A 16,732-nucleotide genomic window follows, 5' to 3' on the forward strand; every position below is an offset into this window, starting at 1 on the left:
TGTCTGAGTGAATCCTTGGTACATCTCTACAGTGTAACTGCAGCCCTGAGGGCAGTAATGGCACATCTCTCAGAGGACATTTGCTGGCTCTGACATACAACAGCCCCAGGTCCTGCCCAGCAGTGCTGGACAAACTGACACACACTGCTGGGCTACTGGAACAGGTCACAGAGCAGAACACACTCACTCTCACACAAACATGCTGCCACCAGCCTCAGGCACACCAACACCAGAAGGGAAACCAGACCTTGCCCTGCCTGGAAACTCTATGTTCTACAAGCAGGTCCTTTTAGAGACATTTGCTCTGACATTCAGCATCTGACCCTCAGCTGCACCTCCAGGGCTCCAAAGTGAAAAGAACAACCACAGACTGAGCTGAAATGAAATCGGGAGCAGTTCCCATCTGGCCCCAGAAAGGCAAACTCCAACACCACAAACACAAACAAATCCTGTGTCCAGCTCCAGCACTGTCCTGGGTCACAAGTGACCAGGCTGACTTGCCACATCCAGACTGCAGAGGTTCAGGGATGCCCATGCAGACCCAGGAGGCTGAAGGTCCTGTGACCTAGTGTTTGTGCAGACCCACGGAACAGCTGCTCACAGTTCTTTGACCTCATCTGTTCTCAGAAGCCTGATTTTATCTTAGGATGAACTACAAATTTGCACAAAAGGCCAGATGTGGATTAAAGACGTCAGGTTTCTAAAAACAAATCAGGTAGGTGTTTATGCTCTGAAAATAGAAATAAAATTTAAACACCCCCATATTTACAACCAAGGCAATGCTTTTGTTAGGATTTCCAGCACCTCTGAAACACAGTCACTGATGCTTTGTGTCAATATTCTATTTATGTACTTCTGGCCTGTGTGAACTTGCACTTTTGCAGCTTTTCCCTCACACTCAACTCATATCCATTCCCTGTAAACCATCCAACCCAAACACAGCTCCAGCAGCTCCAGCTGTTTACTTGATCCTTCCAAGCACACCTCACACAAGACTTCTCCTTCCATCTTCCCAATGGAGATGCACTTCATATGCTGCTTGGACTATGCACAAAAGATCCATTTTCATGTCTGACATTTCAAATGTCACAAAAGAAACAGCTGAACTGTTCCTCCTGGCACCTGTGGCACGTGGAGAGCACAACGTGCTGCACCAAGTCAGTGAGATTCATACTCCCTAGTCAGCCAGGCAGCACTTACAACTAAACCCAAGCTGCAACAGGCAGCACTGAAGGGACCAAGTTCTGGGGACTGCCCCAGTCCTCACCAGAAAGCTCTGGCAGCAAAGGGCTGTCCACAGGCTCAGACTCAAAGAATTAGAAACAACCACCACTGAGAGGCTTGTTTGTGAACAAGAATTTTAGAACAGTTTCAGGTCAGAGTGTGTGCAGGGCAGAGGTGTCACAAATCCAGTGATCACTGATGGGAAGTTGCTGGAGGCCTTCACATCCCTGTGTGTTTGGGAACACACAATGCAAACAGAAATGCTACACTGAGAGGAATCCTAATCTATCTTAAACAAATATGCAAGAACAGAAAAAAAGGGAACTTAACCTGGGGGGATGTTGTGACAGAAATTGCTGTGCTGCTCTGCAGGTTGGATTCAGCAGCACTCCTGCAAGGAAGTGTCTCTGTGCACACGTAACTATCATTCTCCAGCCTGGGTGTCCATCCAGAATGTATCAATTTGGCTGAACTTTGCTCTTTCCAAGAGAAAGTGTTTTCCACCCTAAAGGTGCAGTTGCCATTCCCTTATGAAACTCCGATACATTCCATGCTCCCTCGACAACCAGACAGAAAGCCATGTCCCGTCTGTAATGCATCAGGCGAGTTTGAAGTGCACTCACTGTTGCAGCCGCTGCTGCCTCGAGCGCCTGCGTGTTCGTGCTGCCCTGGGCCTCCTCGGGCTGCCCCTCCTGGGGGAGGACGGAGAAGAGAGAGGGAGGAGGAGGAGAACAAAAAGAGAAAGGGAGACGAATGGAGGGGACATGGGAGGATGGAAGATGATCAGAAAAGGGAGAGGGAGTGTCTGTAACTGAACTGATCGTGGACTTGCTGCACACCCTCACAGCTCTGCCAGACATGCAGGGAGAACTCGCAGGTCTCCGCAGTGCACCTGTGCCAGGTTCCTGCATCTCACACACTGTGCTGTACAGTGCAGCTGGAAACCTACAGAGCACCCCAGCAGACAACCTCTCACATGACTGTAGGAGTCTACGTTTTTCCTCTAGATCTTTTTTTTTTACCATCCGAACTGCTTTTAACAAAGACAGCTGAGAAGTCTGACAGCAAATTCCACCTGTGCCCACTGCCAGCCTAGCCCAGGCACAGAAGTGCATCCAGCAGCCAGTAAGACTGTTCCTAAACCAGCTGCCAAAGCCCAAGCCAGAGACACTGTTCTGATATTACCAATATAATGGGTTTTTAAAGCAGGTTTGATGCTGGATCCAGATCTGGGGAGCAGGCAGGCAACACTCTGTCTGCAGTAACACCCACCTGCCTGTGTGCCCAGGAATATGCAAGAATGCTTTACAGGCCTCAATGCACTGTGAACCCCTGTATCCAAGCTTGAGATGGAGAACACAGCTTTTCAACCATAATTAGTTTTCATATGGAAAATATAAAAGAGGGAGTCACCCACCAAGTGCTTTCTCCTTAAGTACTGCTGGCGAAGGACCAGAGGTTTGGCCACCAGCATCCATGGCACGCACAGCAATGCCACCACCACCAGGAAGCACTGGAGCCCTTTCTGCAAAAGAAACAAGTCTCAGGTGGTTCTGTGGCAGTCCCTGCTCAAACACACACAGAACCCAGCAAGAATGCTGAATTCTCAGGGTGTGTGGACACTTCACCATCTCCTTCTCTTCTGGGAACAGCAAATGAGCCGTACTTAATGCCTGCAGCTGCCTCCTCTGACTGAACACAGCATTTAATGCTGAGACTAGGTTAGATGAGGGAAAAATCAAAAAGATCCTGCAGGGGAAGAGAATTTGCCAGATGTCTGGTAGTGCTGGGAGGAAATGGCATTGGTGTCCGAGCAAGCTGAGAATTGCAGACATAGGACAATATTCCCGATTGCTTTCCACTATTAATCAGGATCCAAATGTTCTAGAGCTTAGTTGGCTTATGTTCAGACTGACATACATTCCTGGTATAGATTATTCCTTCCTTCTTCAACATTACACAGTATCAGCCTTCAGAAATGCTGTCACAGAGGAAAAATGTTTCATACTTGGCTTCGTAATTACGGTAAGATCAATGAAACACTCCAATATCTCAAAGCATCTCTGATCTCGTTCTAGCACGAGCACGCACCTGCCCACTATAAAGCATCTTATTACTGGTGTCCTCATAGGAGAACAGAAACATGTTGATAAAGTGTATTAAGAGGCTTGGTGCTTCTTTTGACGTGTGAGCATCGTAGGCTGTCCACTTGTAAAAGATGAGAATAACAAGGTATCCAAAGAGAGAGGACATGAAAATCATTTCTGGGATAAATCCAAGGTATATGTTCAGTGGCTTCTTAAAGTAGCTACAGGGGAAAAAGAAAAAGGAGAGTTAATAATACATTTGGTTGGAATTAGGGCAAAAACTTTTAATGAGAGCACGAAGAGCATCTTTGGAATGAGAGTACAGGGGCTCAGCAGCTTGACAACAGCTGGGCCAAAGCACAGGAATTACCTGGCACAGTTTCCCACACCCAGAAATGACTGCACTGCTGACAGGCTCCTGCATCTTAAACCAACACAGACACAACACCCAAGCACATTCCCCCCACGACAAAAACAGAGCAAAGTACTTACATGTGGTTGAGGAGACTCAGTGCAACACCAAAGAGCATCTGGATAACACCAAGAATCACAGACATCTTCATCTTAAAGGAATTGAGGAAGGCCAGCTTATTGTTGGCAATGTTCCAGATCTGGGAAAAACAACATCCAGTCAGGCACACACCAGGGAAAGGAAAAGTGGAGAAGGAAAATGCTCACTGTATGCTAAACAGTATGAAGCAGCCAGGGAGTGCCAGGCTGAAAGAGCAGGTTCTTAGAGGTGTGTTTGTCCCATGGACATCATCTTTTGGGAAATGAGAAGACAAGCTGTTCTGCCAGGAATAGCCTTACAGCAACTGAGCCCACCATTGAGCAGCAATCACACCTGTTTTCATGGCAGCTCAGAGCCGCAGGAAAAAGGGGGCTGTATCCTTACCAGAAAAAAACATCATTATCCATGTAAAGAAACAATTACACACAGCTCTGACTTCCTGCACTTCCTCTTTACGTGGAACACATGCAAGGTTCGTGTCACACGTTCCCAGCAGAGTGAGAAGCAGAGGTACAGGCAGGTACAATGTGACAGGATTACTGGGAAATGTACAAAAAGATAAACAACTTTCCCCAAGACAAAAAAGTAACTTCAGAGAGTGAATGGCAAGTCTAATCAGATTTGATTAAAGCACTGCAGGTTAGAAAGGGTGAGAAATCAGCCCTCAATGGACCCGAGAACAGGGGTCTCCATCCCAAACCTGGTGTTTCAGTAGGAACCAAATTCATTCTACGGTTCAGGAGTATTCCCATCATGGATGGACTCTGCTAAGGGAATGGCTGAGCTGGGGAAATCTTTCACAGCAAACAGGACAGGCACCTCCCCTTCTGCTGACACAGTGTGTTCCCAAAGGACTGCAGAGGAAGGAGGGGCTCTTACCGGGTCGATGCCGAAGGGGTAGGGCCCACCGAACACCCCTGGGATGGCAGGGTCCAGCTGCAGCAGGGGAGCAGTCTCCAGCAAAGCATCTCTGTTTGGGAATGAGATTATACAGACATTAGCACAAGCGATGCTGGCCTCTTTCTGTAAAAACTAACCACACTCTTCCCTTGTGAGAGCAAGAAATAGCTCAGACTGAAAGAACTGTGAGGATCCTGTGCGGCCCTAGAGATTTTCCCAAATGAATAATAAACCTATTTCCCTACTTTTTCCTCAGTGTCACAAGGAAGACAGGTGCAGGGGACAGGAATCTTGCAATGCCTATGAGGAGAACGGTGAGAAACTGCATCTTTACAAGTTTTCTGGGGAGAAAAAGATGCTGTTTTGATACTTGACAAATATCCATTTACATTTCTCTTCCAATTCACCTTGAGACTGAGTTCAGAAGGTTTTGTTTTGCTGAGAGGGGAGGACAATGGGGAAGGATAAGTCACCTGCTCCTCACTGTCCCTCTCTAAGTAGTTACCAAGGGTTTACTCACGACCAGTTGCCTTTAGTGAACATCGGTCTGACGCTCCAGGAGGAGCCAAACATGTTGAGGGACTTGGAGAAGCAGTCGTTGTAGATGAGGCCTGTGTACGTGGAGAACAGCCCCATCAGCAGGATGATGTATCGACCGCTGAACACCATGTTGAACATCTAGGGCAAAAACACAAAAGGAACAAAGAAACTCCATGAGAACAGGGAAGGACAAACCAGGGAAATCAGTCTGAGAAGCATCAGCCATATGGACTGAAGAGTCTAAAGCCTCTATTTCCCCTTGGCAGGGATTAGGGCAGCAAGAGGGAGCACAGCAGCACAGAATTTGATAACCAGGATAAACAGGCAGCGTGGCTGTCCACAGGGAGCCTGGGATTAGCTGCAGAGGATAAACTGCCCTGCACAGCCTGATGCAACCCCCAGCTGGCAGCGCACGTCTGGAACCAGACAGCACAGGCTCTGTCAGCCCCCTCCATGCCCTGCCAGGGCATCTCAGCTCTGGTCAGCTCAAGGGGGAAAGGATGGGAGTGAACCAAGATGCAACTCTTTGTTTGAAACGCAGAGCTGAGCAAGATCTGCCACTTCACCTCATTGTCACTCTTCTGGGACAGAATCCGACTTTCCCTCAGCACCATCCAGACAGCAATGAGAGTCATCAGGATTCCATGGCCAAAGTCCCCAAACATGACAGCAAACAGGAACGGGAAGGTGATGATGGTGTAGGGAGCTGTAAGGGAAGAGATGACACTCCCAGGGCACTGTGTGTGAGTCCACATTCACCAAGGTACAACTCATGCAACTGAGCGCTATAAGAACTTCCCCTCTGCTTCTGAAAGCTGTTGAGTCTCTTATTAGAAATTTCCACACAGGAGGGACAATACAGAGAAACACTGTGACTAAAAAATTGAGACAGATGTCTTGGACTCTTCCCAGCCTGAATTTACCTGGATTTATCTCCCGATATGTCCCAATGCCGTAAGCATCCACAATGTTTTGAAAGCCACAAGTAAACTTGTTAGTTTTGTTGTAGGTGGGTGGGGTCTGGTTGGTTTGCATCCTGTTTAAAATAGATGGGACAGTGGATCCACTGTGCTCCTGTTTGAAGAAAACAAACAGAAGATGAGTGAACCCACACTGGGAGCACTGGGGGACGGAGTCCGGCACAGCTTTCCCCTTGGCATTTGGAAAACTGCAAGCTTGCATATTTGCAATGTGCTTGCACACTGAGGCACTGGAGCAGCTGAGGAAGGTTGCCAGGATTACACTGCTCTCCACTCTGTGCAGCAGGAGAAGCACTTGGAGTAAGGGTGAACATTGTGTAGGACAGACCAGCAAACTCAAGCAAGAGTTTGTTTGTTTCTTTTAAAACAGCAAGTGAAAGGACTGCAAGATACCCAACCCTCTTGTCTATCCAAGCAGAGGGTGAGCTTGCCAGCATCCTGGGGAGCTCCTGTATCCAGACACCTGGACTACAGAGCACAGCCAGGATAACTGAACATACCAAAGGACTCACACACAGCAAAATCCTCACTGTTCCAGCATTCTCCTGAACACAAAGCTTCACACAACCTATTTGTTACCACGTTTGCCTATAAGCCATGACTCCTGTGTGTTAAATAAACTGTCCTCTGGGAGGGCTGATTCCAACGGCCCAAGGGGATGGTGCTCAGAGGTTCACAATTAGGAAAAACCAATGAATCCATGTGCTGCCACAGCCGAGAGGCTGTACCCAAACAGCTACTCACAGTGCCCCTCCTGAGAGCAAACTGGATGGAATCGAGGTCAGCCACAGGACACCAGACTTCAGCAATCAAACACTTCTGTGTCACATCGATGTTGCACAGGTTCAGGGTGTGGTAAATTGCCTTCATCTTTCGCACTTTGATGAACCACACGCGGATGTTTTTAGCCGCTGCCTGCAGAACCCTCTGGCGATGATCCTCTGTTTGGTTCAGCACCTTGCAGAGAAGCAGGAAAAAGATGAGGCCAAATCCTTGACCAAAGCTCAAGGAGCACCAACAAGCCAAGCTTTACCCACAGAGGATGGACAATAAGCCCTCTCCCCCAGCCAGGCACAGGCTGACCCATGCCTGCAGGACATGCTGTAGTCCGCACATTAATTAGCTCTGCTAAAAGGCCTAAAGGCTTTTTCCAGGGAAGTTTTTGATTACTTTCCTTCTCTGGCCTCAAGGTCAGTGGGTGTTTAAAACAATGAACATCACAGGGAACAGTTTTACCTCCGCCCAGGTTAAAAAAGCAGAGAAGGGTTCTGCAAGTGAGGGGTTCACTGCTTCAGGAAAACACAGAAATTACCCTGAAAGACTTGTTTACTGAAGGGAAAAGGAGAAAGTGTTTCCTACTGAGGGTGTTTTCCAACTGGAACATAGCAAACTCAGGCCAAGTCAGATTTCCAGAGTGGAAAGTCTTAGACTGCAGGGAAAGTGAGGACACAGGGCACTGCAGCTTTCAACACACCCAGTTCTTGTCTACTTCCAAATAGCTACTGAACTGCACTGCACAACTCCCAACCTGAGACAGTTTCTGTATCAAATAAGCAGGTCAAATTCAACCCTTTTTCCTTTTAGTTTCTGAATCTTTTCTTTAATTTTTGTCTCAAATCCCTTAAATCTTTCTGCACTATCTATCACATACTGCCCTTCTTCCTTAAAGCAAGACCCAGATACTTCAGAGTGGGCACCCAGGAGATCTGGGTGCTGATTAGTTTTTACTACCACACAGGCTTGTTGTGCGCAAAAGATTAGTTGTAAAGCAGAAGCTCTTCAGGACAGCACAACGTGAAAATATAAAGACAGGCAGAAAAAAGAAGAGCTCAGTTAATGTCAGCATTGTTATCTCAGCTTGGAAACAAGCTGAAATGTTTTCATAGCTCCTGCAGGTGAAACAGGCAATTACACAACATGCTGTAAGAGCTGGAACACACAGGATCTCCTCACATGTGTGTTCCTCTTTGCTCTCTGGTATGGAGTTCTCTGTACTCGTGTATATAATGAACTGCTCAGCCCTCCAGAAAGATTAAACCTCCCCATCCCAAACCCTGACACAGAAACAACTGAGCAGGCAGTCTCCAAACATCTCTCTTGCACTGCTGAGCTACCTGGAGCTGAAAACATGGTCACCTAACAGGGCCAAAAATCCTCCTGTTTTAATAGGATCCAAAGAAGTTTTCAACTATATTACTCAAGAAAAAAATGAAAGACAGGGCATTGACCCCAGTTATTTTACCATCTGAAGATCATCAATTCTGGTATTGACACCAGAAGCCATTTCCTTCCGCTCCTGGGGTGTTTCTGGGCACGGGTAGAGGGAGGCTCGGAACCTGGAAGACAGGCAAGCACCTCAGTGACAGAGATGGAGGGATCAGTGGGACAGGGCTCAGCCTGAGCACAGAAACAAAGCCAGAAGCAGCTTAAGAGAAGTTTCTGATCAGCAGAGTCTGCCAAGCAGAGCTCCAGCCTCTAAATCAAAGGAGTGAAGAAGTTTGCTTTAGGCCAAAACAGAAGCTGAATGCTAAAGAAAGTGGAAGTGGGAGAGAATCCTCTGTTCCCTGTGCTGCCAGTGTCTCAAGGGCACTGTCACGAGGCTGTCAGCCACCCAGCTCAGGGGGATGCTGTCATGCCAGGGCAGCTGCTGCTAGAAGCAATCACTGTTGTCTCCCCTGTGATAATATCCTGCTGACATCCACCATCCCAGAGCACAAATCTCCTTTGTTTTTTGGCATTCCCTAGCACAGCAGTTGTGTACTTCGAGCATTACAGCCTGGGGAGTGGCGAGTTTGACTGCAAAATATGTCTCAGCTACTCATGGCACACTTTATGTGCTGTCAAAATATGTGTTCCTGCAGCCACTGTGAAATGAGGAGTTGAGAAAAATAGATACTAAGCCATGTCAGTGTGTTTCAAATAATTGAGAGCTGCCCAGCTGTCACTTCCATACCCTTCACAGATCTTCTTGACTCTGTTCTTCAGCTGATCACCTTGGAAGAAGATGATAAACACAGACTTGTGCACGTAATCCCCCTAGAGCAAAGAATTGCAGAAATTAGCGTGACAGCTGATTGCAAGAGTTCTGCTTTTCCTTCCAGAGTCTGACCATCAGAGCTCAGAGCTGCACAGTGGGTCAAGAATGCACCTGAGTAACACTGAAACAGGCACAAGGAGTGATTTTCTCAGCTCCACTGCACTGTATTTGTGTTTACTGAAGCAGAATGTCCCAGATTATCCATTATTGATTCTGTGCAATACAATAAACAGGAAAACCTGGGAAGATCTCCAAAAATAATGGAGATACAATGAAATCTTTATCAGCATTTACTGCAGTCAGCTCACCTACAGAGCCAAAGCAAAAGTTGGGGAGGGAATGAAGGTAGGACGAGGGGGAGTGTAACCACTGTGGCTCCCAGGGAGACTGACAGCACGTTCCTTGCACAGCTGTGTCCGTGGGGGCAGCCAGGGCCCCTTTCCTGCATTTGTTGACAAGTTATTGTTCTACCTTACTTAGGAAATTTTAACATAATGTTGCAAGAATAATTACATTAGGTGTGACCTCAATTTAAGGAAGTTCTGCACAATAAGAACAAAGTCTCTCTAGCAGACAGATGATTCCACAGGTCAGCTACGGCAGTCGCTGGGACAAGGGAATGTGTCAGCCTTACGTGACAAAGAGAGGCTGTTCCTGCACTTCAGCTCCTGGGTCTGTGTGCCAGGGCAGCCCCCACGCAGCCCTTACTGGGGAGGAGCAAGGGTTCTCCAGCTTTGGCCAGTGCCTGCTGGTTTGAGCACAGAGGACACTGGATGTAAAACCCAACCACATCTACAATTTATATCTGTACTAAACCCAACAGTTCTCAGGTGGATCTTTAAATCATTGATTAGCAAATTAATAAGAGAGCAAAAGGTCTATGCTCAGGATGAATGAGCTACAGGTGCTACACACTGCCCATGTCTCACAGAGCTGCTTCCAAGAGGGATCACTCCTCATTTCGAACTGCACATGGGACCTGCACTTGTTGTTTGGGCCAGAGCAGTCACCAGGCTCTGTTGCAGGCCACGTTTTGAGTTGTTTCCCCCTTTCAGAAGCATCCCCCATCCAGCCTCTTATTGTTGCTTCAATGCAACAGGACAACATCTGTCCCTGAAGCTCAGAGGCTGCAGTAGGTGCTGGGGAGGGACACGACCCAAAGCATGGAGCTCAGAGGGACAGAGGCTTCGATCTACATCCACAGCTCTCAGGTCCTGTCACACACGCGACGGTCCCTTTTACCGTGACGGGATCCTCCAGCGGGTTCTCGATCTCAGCCTGGCGCAGGAAAACGTTGCCGCGGCACACGCGCCACAGCATGCGCTCGAACGTGGGGATGCGCTCGCGGTTGATCACACCAGCCACGAACCTGCCGGGACAGCACAGGCGTTAGGGCTGCCCCAGGCACCCCAGAGCCCACCACACAGCACACAGAGGCAACTGGGGGCCACAATCACACCGAAAGCTACAAACGTCTTGTTTTATCATCAGCCACACCTGCCAGTGACCATGTCATGGGCCTGTGCTTCAGCCTCACCAGCCCAAACCCCCATGTTCCATAGAGAATTACACACACACAAGGAAGCCTGGAAGCAGCTGATAAAGAGGACAGAGAACTATACAGTTGTTTCAGAGCATTATGTGCCCACAGTAGTTATGACTTTCAACAAAGCTGTGAGAGTTCAGAATGTCTGAGCAAACAACCAGGTTTACAGGGAACAAACTGGGATAATTCTTCGGTGCAGAGAGAAATGAGAGAAGCATAAAGAGGATCTGGGAAGTTATCGTGGGCAGGACAGGAGCAGAGAGCAGCAGCTGGTTTTACATCAGCTTCCATCTGCCTGGCATGAGAAGTCCCACGACTGCACTCAACTCCTTCCTGATTCCAGAGGCTCATGATCCCTAATCCAGCAACCCCAAGGCAGGGCAGAGCCCCCAGTGCCATTACCCGAGTCGGAGCGGGGCACCTCTTCCCATCTCGCTCGGTTCCAGCAGTGAAGAGGATTCCTCCAACAGCTCTGGATCCGCCATCTGCTGATGATGCAATTCAGCCTGAATTCACAAATCAATTAATATCTAATGAAACCAGTTAGTGGCATGCAGGGAATGAGGAGCCAGGAGATAGTTGGGGGAGACAAAGAAAGAAAAGAAGAAAGAAAAGAAGAAAGAATGAACATAAGATAGTGGAAAGAGGAACGAGATGACAGAAAGGACAGCAAGAGTCACACATGGCAGGAGGAAAACGAGAGGGAAAGTGGAATGGCTCAGCAGGGCTTCCATACAAGAAAGGTTTGAGGATTGTTGCAACAAAGGGGTTGGGGGACATATAAGTCTGAAGAAAGGCAAAATTCAAAAAGAAATTTCATGTTTTAAATACAAGTGATGTTCCCAAGAACCATATGTAATGGCACGAACCAGAGAAACACACTTGACTCTCATATTTATCCTCATTGACCACGTGGATCACCGCCAGACACATGAGATGTGCTGCTTAGGGCAGGCTGGTGATGTGGCTCATCTCTTGGCCAGCCAGGCACTAAAGCAGGACAGTTTTACACTGTCCTTCATTGCAACTCATTTGCAGGCTAAAATTCTTAGAAATACAGCTTGCAAGCATCAGTAATTCCGGCCAAGGATGCTCAAATCACATCTTCTGGTGCACCATCTTCACACTTGTTCCACCCCACCTCAGTTAGCTCTACCTCTGCAGCTCATACAATGAAATGCCAAGAACTGCAGTTCCTGAGCACAACCAGAGGGCCAAAGTCTACCCTCTGTGGTACACAGGAGGTCTTCCCCACAGAGCCATTAAGAGGACTTGCTGAAACACACCGGAAGGCAGAGTTTGGACCCTAGGACACGTCAGATGCACACACAGCTCAGCCTTGCAAAAGTCTGTGGCAAGCGCAGTGACACAGCCCCAGCTCTTCCACTTGGGCAATAGCTGTGTCAGCGTTTCAGTGGCAATCTCCCCAACACTTCACTTGCTTGCCAAACACAAGTGTTTGTCATATACAAAAGAGTTTTTGCAAGGTTGACACGAATGCAGCTCAGCTGCTTGTACACACACGAGCTGCAGCTTACAGAGGTTGCACAGGGCAGGAGCCCTGCATTCCACCTGGAAAGGCCACACGAGGAACTCCTCATCCTTTCCACTCTAAGGCAACTTGTTGCAACATCAAAAACTGAACAAAAATTTTGATTGTCATAGAGAACACAACCAAAACAAGACAGCTTGGTACCCCAAAACGAAACAGACAGACCAAACATCCCAGAGATTGTTTGACATCAATTTCAGGACGTGGAAGAACAGTAAGTTACAACTGTGAGAGGCTTGTATTGTATTTACAGCCGTTGAGACATTGTGATAATTTTTGTGAGCTGCTCTACATTTTAGCAGCTGAATCATGAAAAAGGAAGGACAGCACATGTGACAACTTCGAATCCACCCACCCAAGAGAGAATTTGTTATAAATGCTCAGTATTACCTCGGCCTGTTTGGGCTACACATCCTGTACTCAGGACAAGTCCTGCTTTGGGCGTTGGAACCACAAAACAAAACAGTTTAGAATACGTGTGGATTAGACCAGTTTTACCAAAAGAGAACTTTCTTACAGAAGGATTATTTGCATAACAAACCTCATGTTCTTTAGATTCACCTCTCAGCTACTCTGGTTTGATGGTCAGACCCTTTCTAGGAAGGAAACGGGGCAGCAGCAGCAGCTCTGGGTCTGGAGGGATGATTAAAGCACTGCTATGAGATTTAACAGAACAAGAACTGAGAGCCTGTGGAAGGGAAGAGCTGTCCAGCCCCAATGTAGGAAACCAGAGCGCTGGGAAATGTACTCTGAGCTGGAGTTTTCACCAGCAGCAAGTGAAACATCAGAGTTACTGTAAAGTACTTTGTACTACCTCAGGTTGTTCAGCATTGGAACCCCCCAAGCATTTCGTGCCAGTAATCAAGAAGCAGAGCTTTCCTCATTAAGCATTTTAAAACTGCTTATTGTTCCCCTGATCATCACCCAGATCAGCAGCTTTGATCTCAGAGAAGGTTCATTTTCCCCACCCTTGATTCCAGTCCTGCCCTGTGATGGCTCTGGATGCCCAACATGACCACATACAATTCAAGCCCCTTCCAGGTCACAAACAGAACAAAAATCAACGTTCACAAGAACTAAAATGGATTCATGTCACCATCTAACTGTTAACCCAGAGCCAGACAGAAGTGACAGATGCAAAGCAAACAGAGAGAAGCAGATGGCAGAAGAGTCAGAGGGAGGAGAAGGGGACTGCATGCCATTAACCGTTACTTTTCCAGTCTTCTTTTACGCTCACACTCTAGGCAAAGCTCTCAGAGAAATCTCTCCAGCTCATATGGTTCTTCATAAGCAAAGACAAGAAGACTGAGAAAAGGAGTATAATCATCAACATGGTGTGCTGGGACAAGAAATGGCTTCTTGGGCTGGAATGGTCCCAGGTAGAACCAGGAACATTTTGCCACCCTCCTCCCCCCAAGCTCCAGCTCTGGGCAGCGAATGCCAAGCATGAAGGAATTTGGAGTCAGCCATTTCTTGTGCAACTCATTACTATGAATAACCAATCTCAATTACAAGTTATTGAAGTCTTCAAGTGTTGAAGGTGCTGTGCAATGGCAGCACAGGGGAGGGAGCGTTGGCCACTCTGGGACAGTGAGCAGACGCACCAGGCCACGCGCCCTGGGCTGCTCCCACAGGGCTGTTTGCTGAGCACAGGCTGAACTGAGACAGGCTTAGATTGTCCACACTAATGTTTTGCTGAACATCACCCACGAGCTGTTCAGTTTGCTTTTACACAGAGCAGCACATGTTCCTTGGTGTATTTTGTTTCATTACTACAGAAAACAGTTACCAAAGAGCAGCAGAACATGTCTAAACTGTCTCTGGCTGGTTCATGTGAGGCTGCTGTGAGCTCATTCCGTGGGTGACCTGACGTGGACTCTTGGGAAACATGATTTTGATCTTTGAATTTACAATGATCAAACTCTACTTGCAGTCAGCAGCTCTCACCAGAGAGTATAGTGATTAACAAGGCCAGGTTGGATGGGGCTTTGAACACCCTGGTCCAGTGGAAGGTGTCCCTGCCCATGACAGTGGCTGGAAGGGGATGAGCTTTAAGGTCCCTCCAACCCAAACCATCCTGGGATTCATTCTGGAGACAGAAGTGCTCAGCACCAACTGTACTAGGTTTTACTCAACACTCAGAACAGGCAGTGGCACCTTAACACAGCAAAGTGAAGGATTATCAGGTTAATCCTGTTTGGCCAAGGGACTCTGGAAAGTGAACATTCAACACTCGAAGACAAGTATTTTGTACTCAAATCAACCCCAGGACCCATCAACCCCTCACATCAGCAGCAGCGTCTGTATCTGTGTCAGCAGTGCCTGGTGCTGGCACAGGACCAACCTTGGTGCCTCACAGGCAGTGTCTTGTGACACAACACCAAAACCCAAACGGACAGATAAATGGCCTGAAGAGCACAGGAGCTCAGCCCCACCTGATAACAGCCCTTGAGAACACCAGGAGAAACTTAAGAACTCTTTGATCAAATCCTGGATCAGAGGAAACAAGACATGTAGTAGGCAAAAATGTGTCCTGAAAAGCACACAGGAGCTCTCTGAGGAAACTGCCAAGACTCTGAGACACTTCAGCTGTACAAGGGAGGGTTATGTCCTCCCAGGAAGGATTTATGTTGATTATTTACATCAGAGAAGCTCCTCTCAGGTCCAGTGAAAGTTGCCAGTTCCTGGCCCAGGAGATGTCTGACAACATGTGGAAGACTTTAAACAGCAGCTTTGCTCCGGCACTGACCTCTGAAAGCTTCAGAGAGTTTGATCAAAGGCTCAATTAATTAATTAATCTATTATTTCAGTGGACTTTGCATTATAACCCGGATGAGTCTCCAGGTAACACTTCAAAGGCTAAAAGGAAATTCAGCTCAGTGGTAACTCCTCTGAACCTGCACCAGAGAGACTCTTACCCATCAGACAGTGCTCGCTGTGCCATCAAATTCTGGGGCTGTTGCTGTGCTTTAAGAACCACTCACATCTTAATTACCTTACACAATTCTTAAGAGTGCTTAATTAGAACAAACCCAAACCAGCATCACAGGAGGCAAACCATGGGTAGCTGTGTGCACTGCATGGAAATGGAAAATAATCCGAGCAGCTTTCTTAAACCAAGCATAAAATGACCCTTGTGCCCCAAACAGCAACTGAAAGCACATCTGAGAGTACAAATGGTAATTTCAAGGAGAAGATCTCCCAGGTGTGACCCCCGTGGTGCTCTGACCTCATCAAAAAACTGCTGGGTTTTACGTAGTATAAACTTTAATTCTGTCAGCTCCAGGAAGTTTCTCTTCAGAGCCTCCTGGTTGGTGTTGATTTCCTTAAGCTCATTCTCAATCTTCTCAAAGTTTGCCTGTAGGGTGTGGAAAAGAGAGGGGAAAAGGACTTGAAGCAATTCCATCAGTAAGTGCTGTCCAGGCTGTCAGCAGAGTAGCAGGAGAGGTGCTGCACGTCCCCACCTGACCTGGATGCCACTGCAGGTGTGTCTCCAGCCTGCTGTGGCACAGCTCCAGAGCTGCCACATTCCCTTCAGGCAACCTCACAGGACTGACACATTTTCTTCAAGTCATTAAACCCTGATAAACTTTCTGACCCACCCCCATAAATCGTTCAGTTCCAACAGGTTTTGGCTCATTCAGATGGTCAAATTCCCATTAAGAACTTTCACTGGTGTGTTTGGACAAAGACACAGGCAGCAGAGGCTGGTGAGTCACACCCAGCCTGATGTGAGCAGCAGAGCCACATCCAGGCACAGGTGGGGACTCTGGCCAATGTCCCTCTGTGGGTATTGACCAACAGAGACAATTCCCCCTGTTTCCATCCTCAGGTACTGTTTGAGTCCTAATGCATCATTACCTCCAGGTCAATCATGTCACGCGGAAAAGGCACCTCTGGGTTCTCCCCAGTGTCCATGATGGGAATATTTGCTTTCTTAATCTCCTTCTCCACAAACCCTGCAGAGACAGCATTGGTGGTGTTAGTTAAGGGTCCTGCAGTGCCAGTGTCCCCACACCCTGCCCCTGCCCCACGATTCCTGCCACCGCCTGTTCCAGTGTCTGATTTGGGCACCTATGGCTCAAGCAGGAGGTGAATCCCTGAGGGCACTGAGCCTCAACCCCCTCACCCCCTGCTCAGAACTGCTCCCTGCCCTGCCCTGCCCTGCAGCCTCAGCCTGCCTTGGCTGGGCTTTATCAGCGAAAGTTGCAGAGTCAGAACCACATGGACCCCGGAGGAACGTACGGAGCTTCCTGTCCATCTCCTCACACCTCCGGACCTCATTGACGAACTTGCGGTGGAAGACGTTCACGTCAGGATTCAGCTGCGGGAGAGACACACACCTCAGCGCCCCC

The 16,732-nt window shown here is 48.0% G+C and overlaps 1 protein-coding gene across 1 annotated transcript in view; it reads right to left on the reverse strand.

The window, feature by feature from the left end:
- ATP6V0A1 (ATPase, H+ transporting, lysosomal V0 subunit a1) overlaps positions 1-16,638 on the reverse strand; it is a 23,585-nt gene extending 6,947 nt beyond the window's left edge. The window contains exons 1-15 of the mRNA XM_009082258.1: positions 16,623-16,638; positions 16,239-16,336; positions 15,607-15,735; positions 11,228-11,313; positions 10,522-10,648; positions 9,196-9,278; positions 8,485-8,578; positions 6,987-7,199; positions 6,186-6,336; positions 5,829-5,968; positions 5,243-5,400; positions 4,702-4,792; positions 3,804-3,922; positions 3,316-3,532; positions 2,642-2,749 (exon numbers count right to left, since the gene is read on the reverse strand). Of these exons, the coding sequence (XP_009080506.1) occupies positions 2,642-2,749; positions 3,316-3,532; positions 3,804-3,922; positions 4,702-4,792; positions 5,243-5,400; positions 5,829-5,968; positions 6,186-6,336; positions 6,987-7,199; positions 8,485-8,578; positions 9,196-9,278; positions 10,522-10,648; positions 11,228-11,313; positions 15,607-15,735; positions 16,239-16,336; positions 16,623-16,638 (1,830 nt within the window). The remainder of the gene's footprint in view (positions 1-2,641; positions 2,750-3,315; positions 3,533-3,803; positions 3,923-4,701; positions 4,793-5,242; positions 5,401-5,828; positions 5,969-6,185; positions 6,337-6,986; positions 7,200-8,484; positions 8,579-9,195; positions 9,279-10,521; positions 10,649-11,227; positions 11,314-15,606; positions 15,736-16,238; positions 16,337-16,622) is intronic.
- Between the last annotated feature and the right edge of the window lie 94 nt (positions 16,639-16,732).

The sequence above is a fragment of the Acanthisitta chloris genome, unplaced genomic scaffold (assembly GCF_000695815.1).
Source record: "Acanthisitta chloris isolate BGI_N310 unplaced genomic scaffold, ASM69581v1 scaffold37059, whole genome shotgun sequence".
NCBI lineage: Eukaryota > Metazoa > Chordata > Aves > Passeriformes > Acanthisittidae > Acanthisitta > Acanthisitta chloris.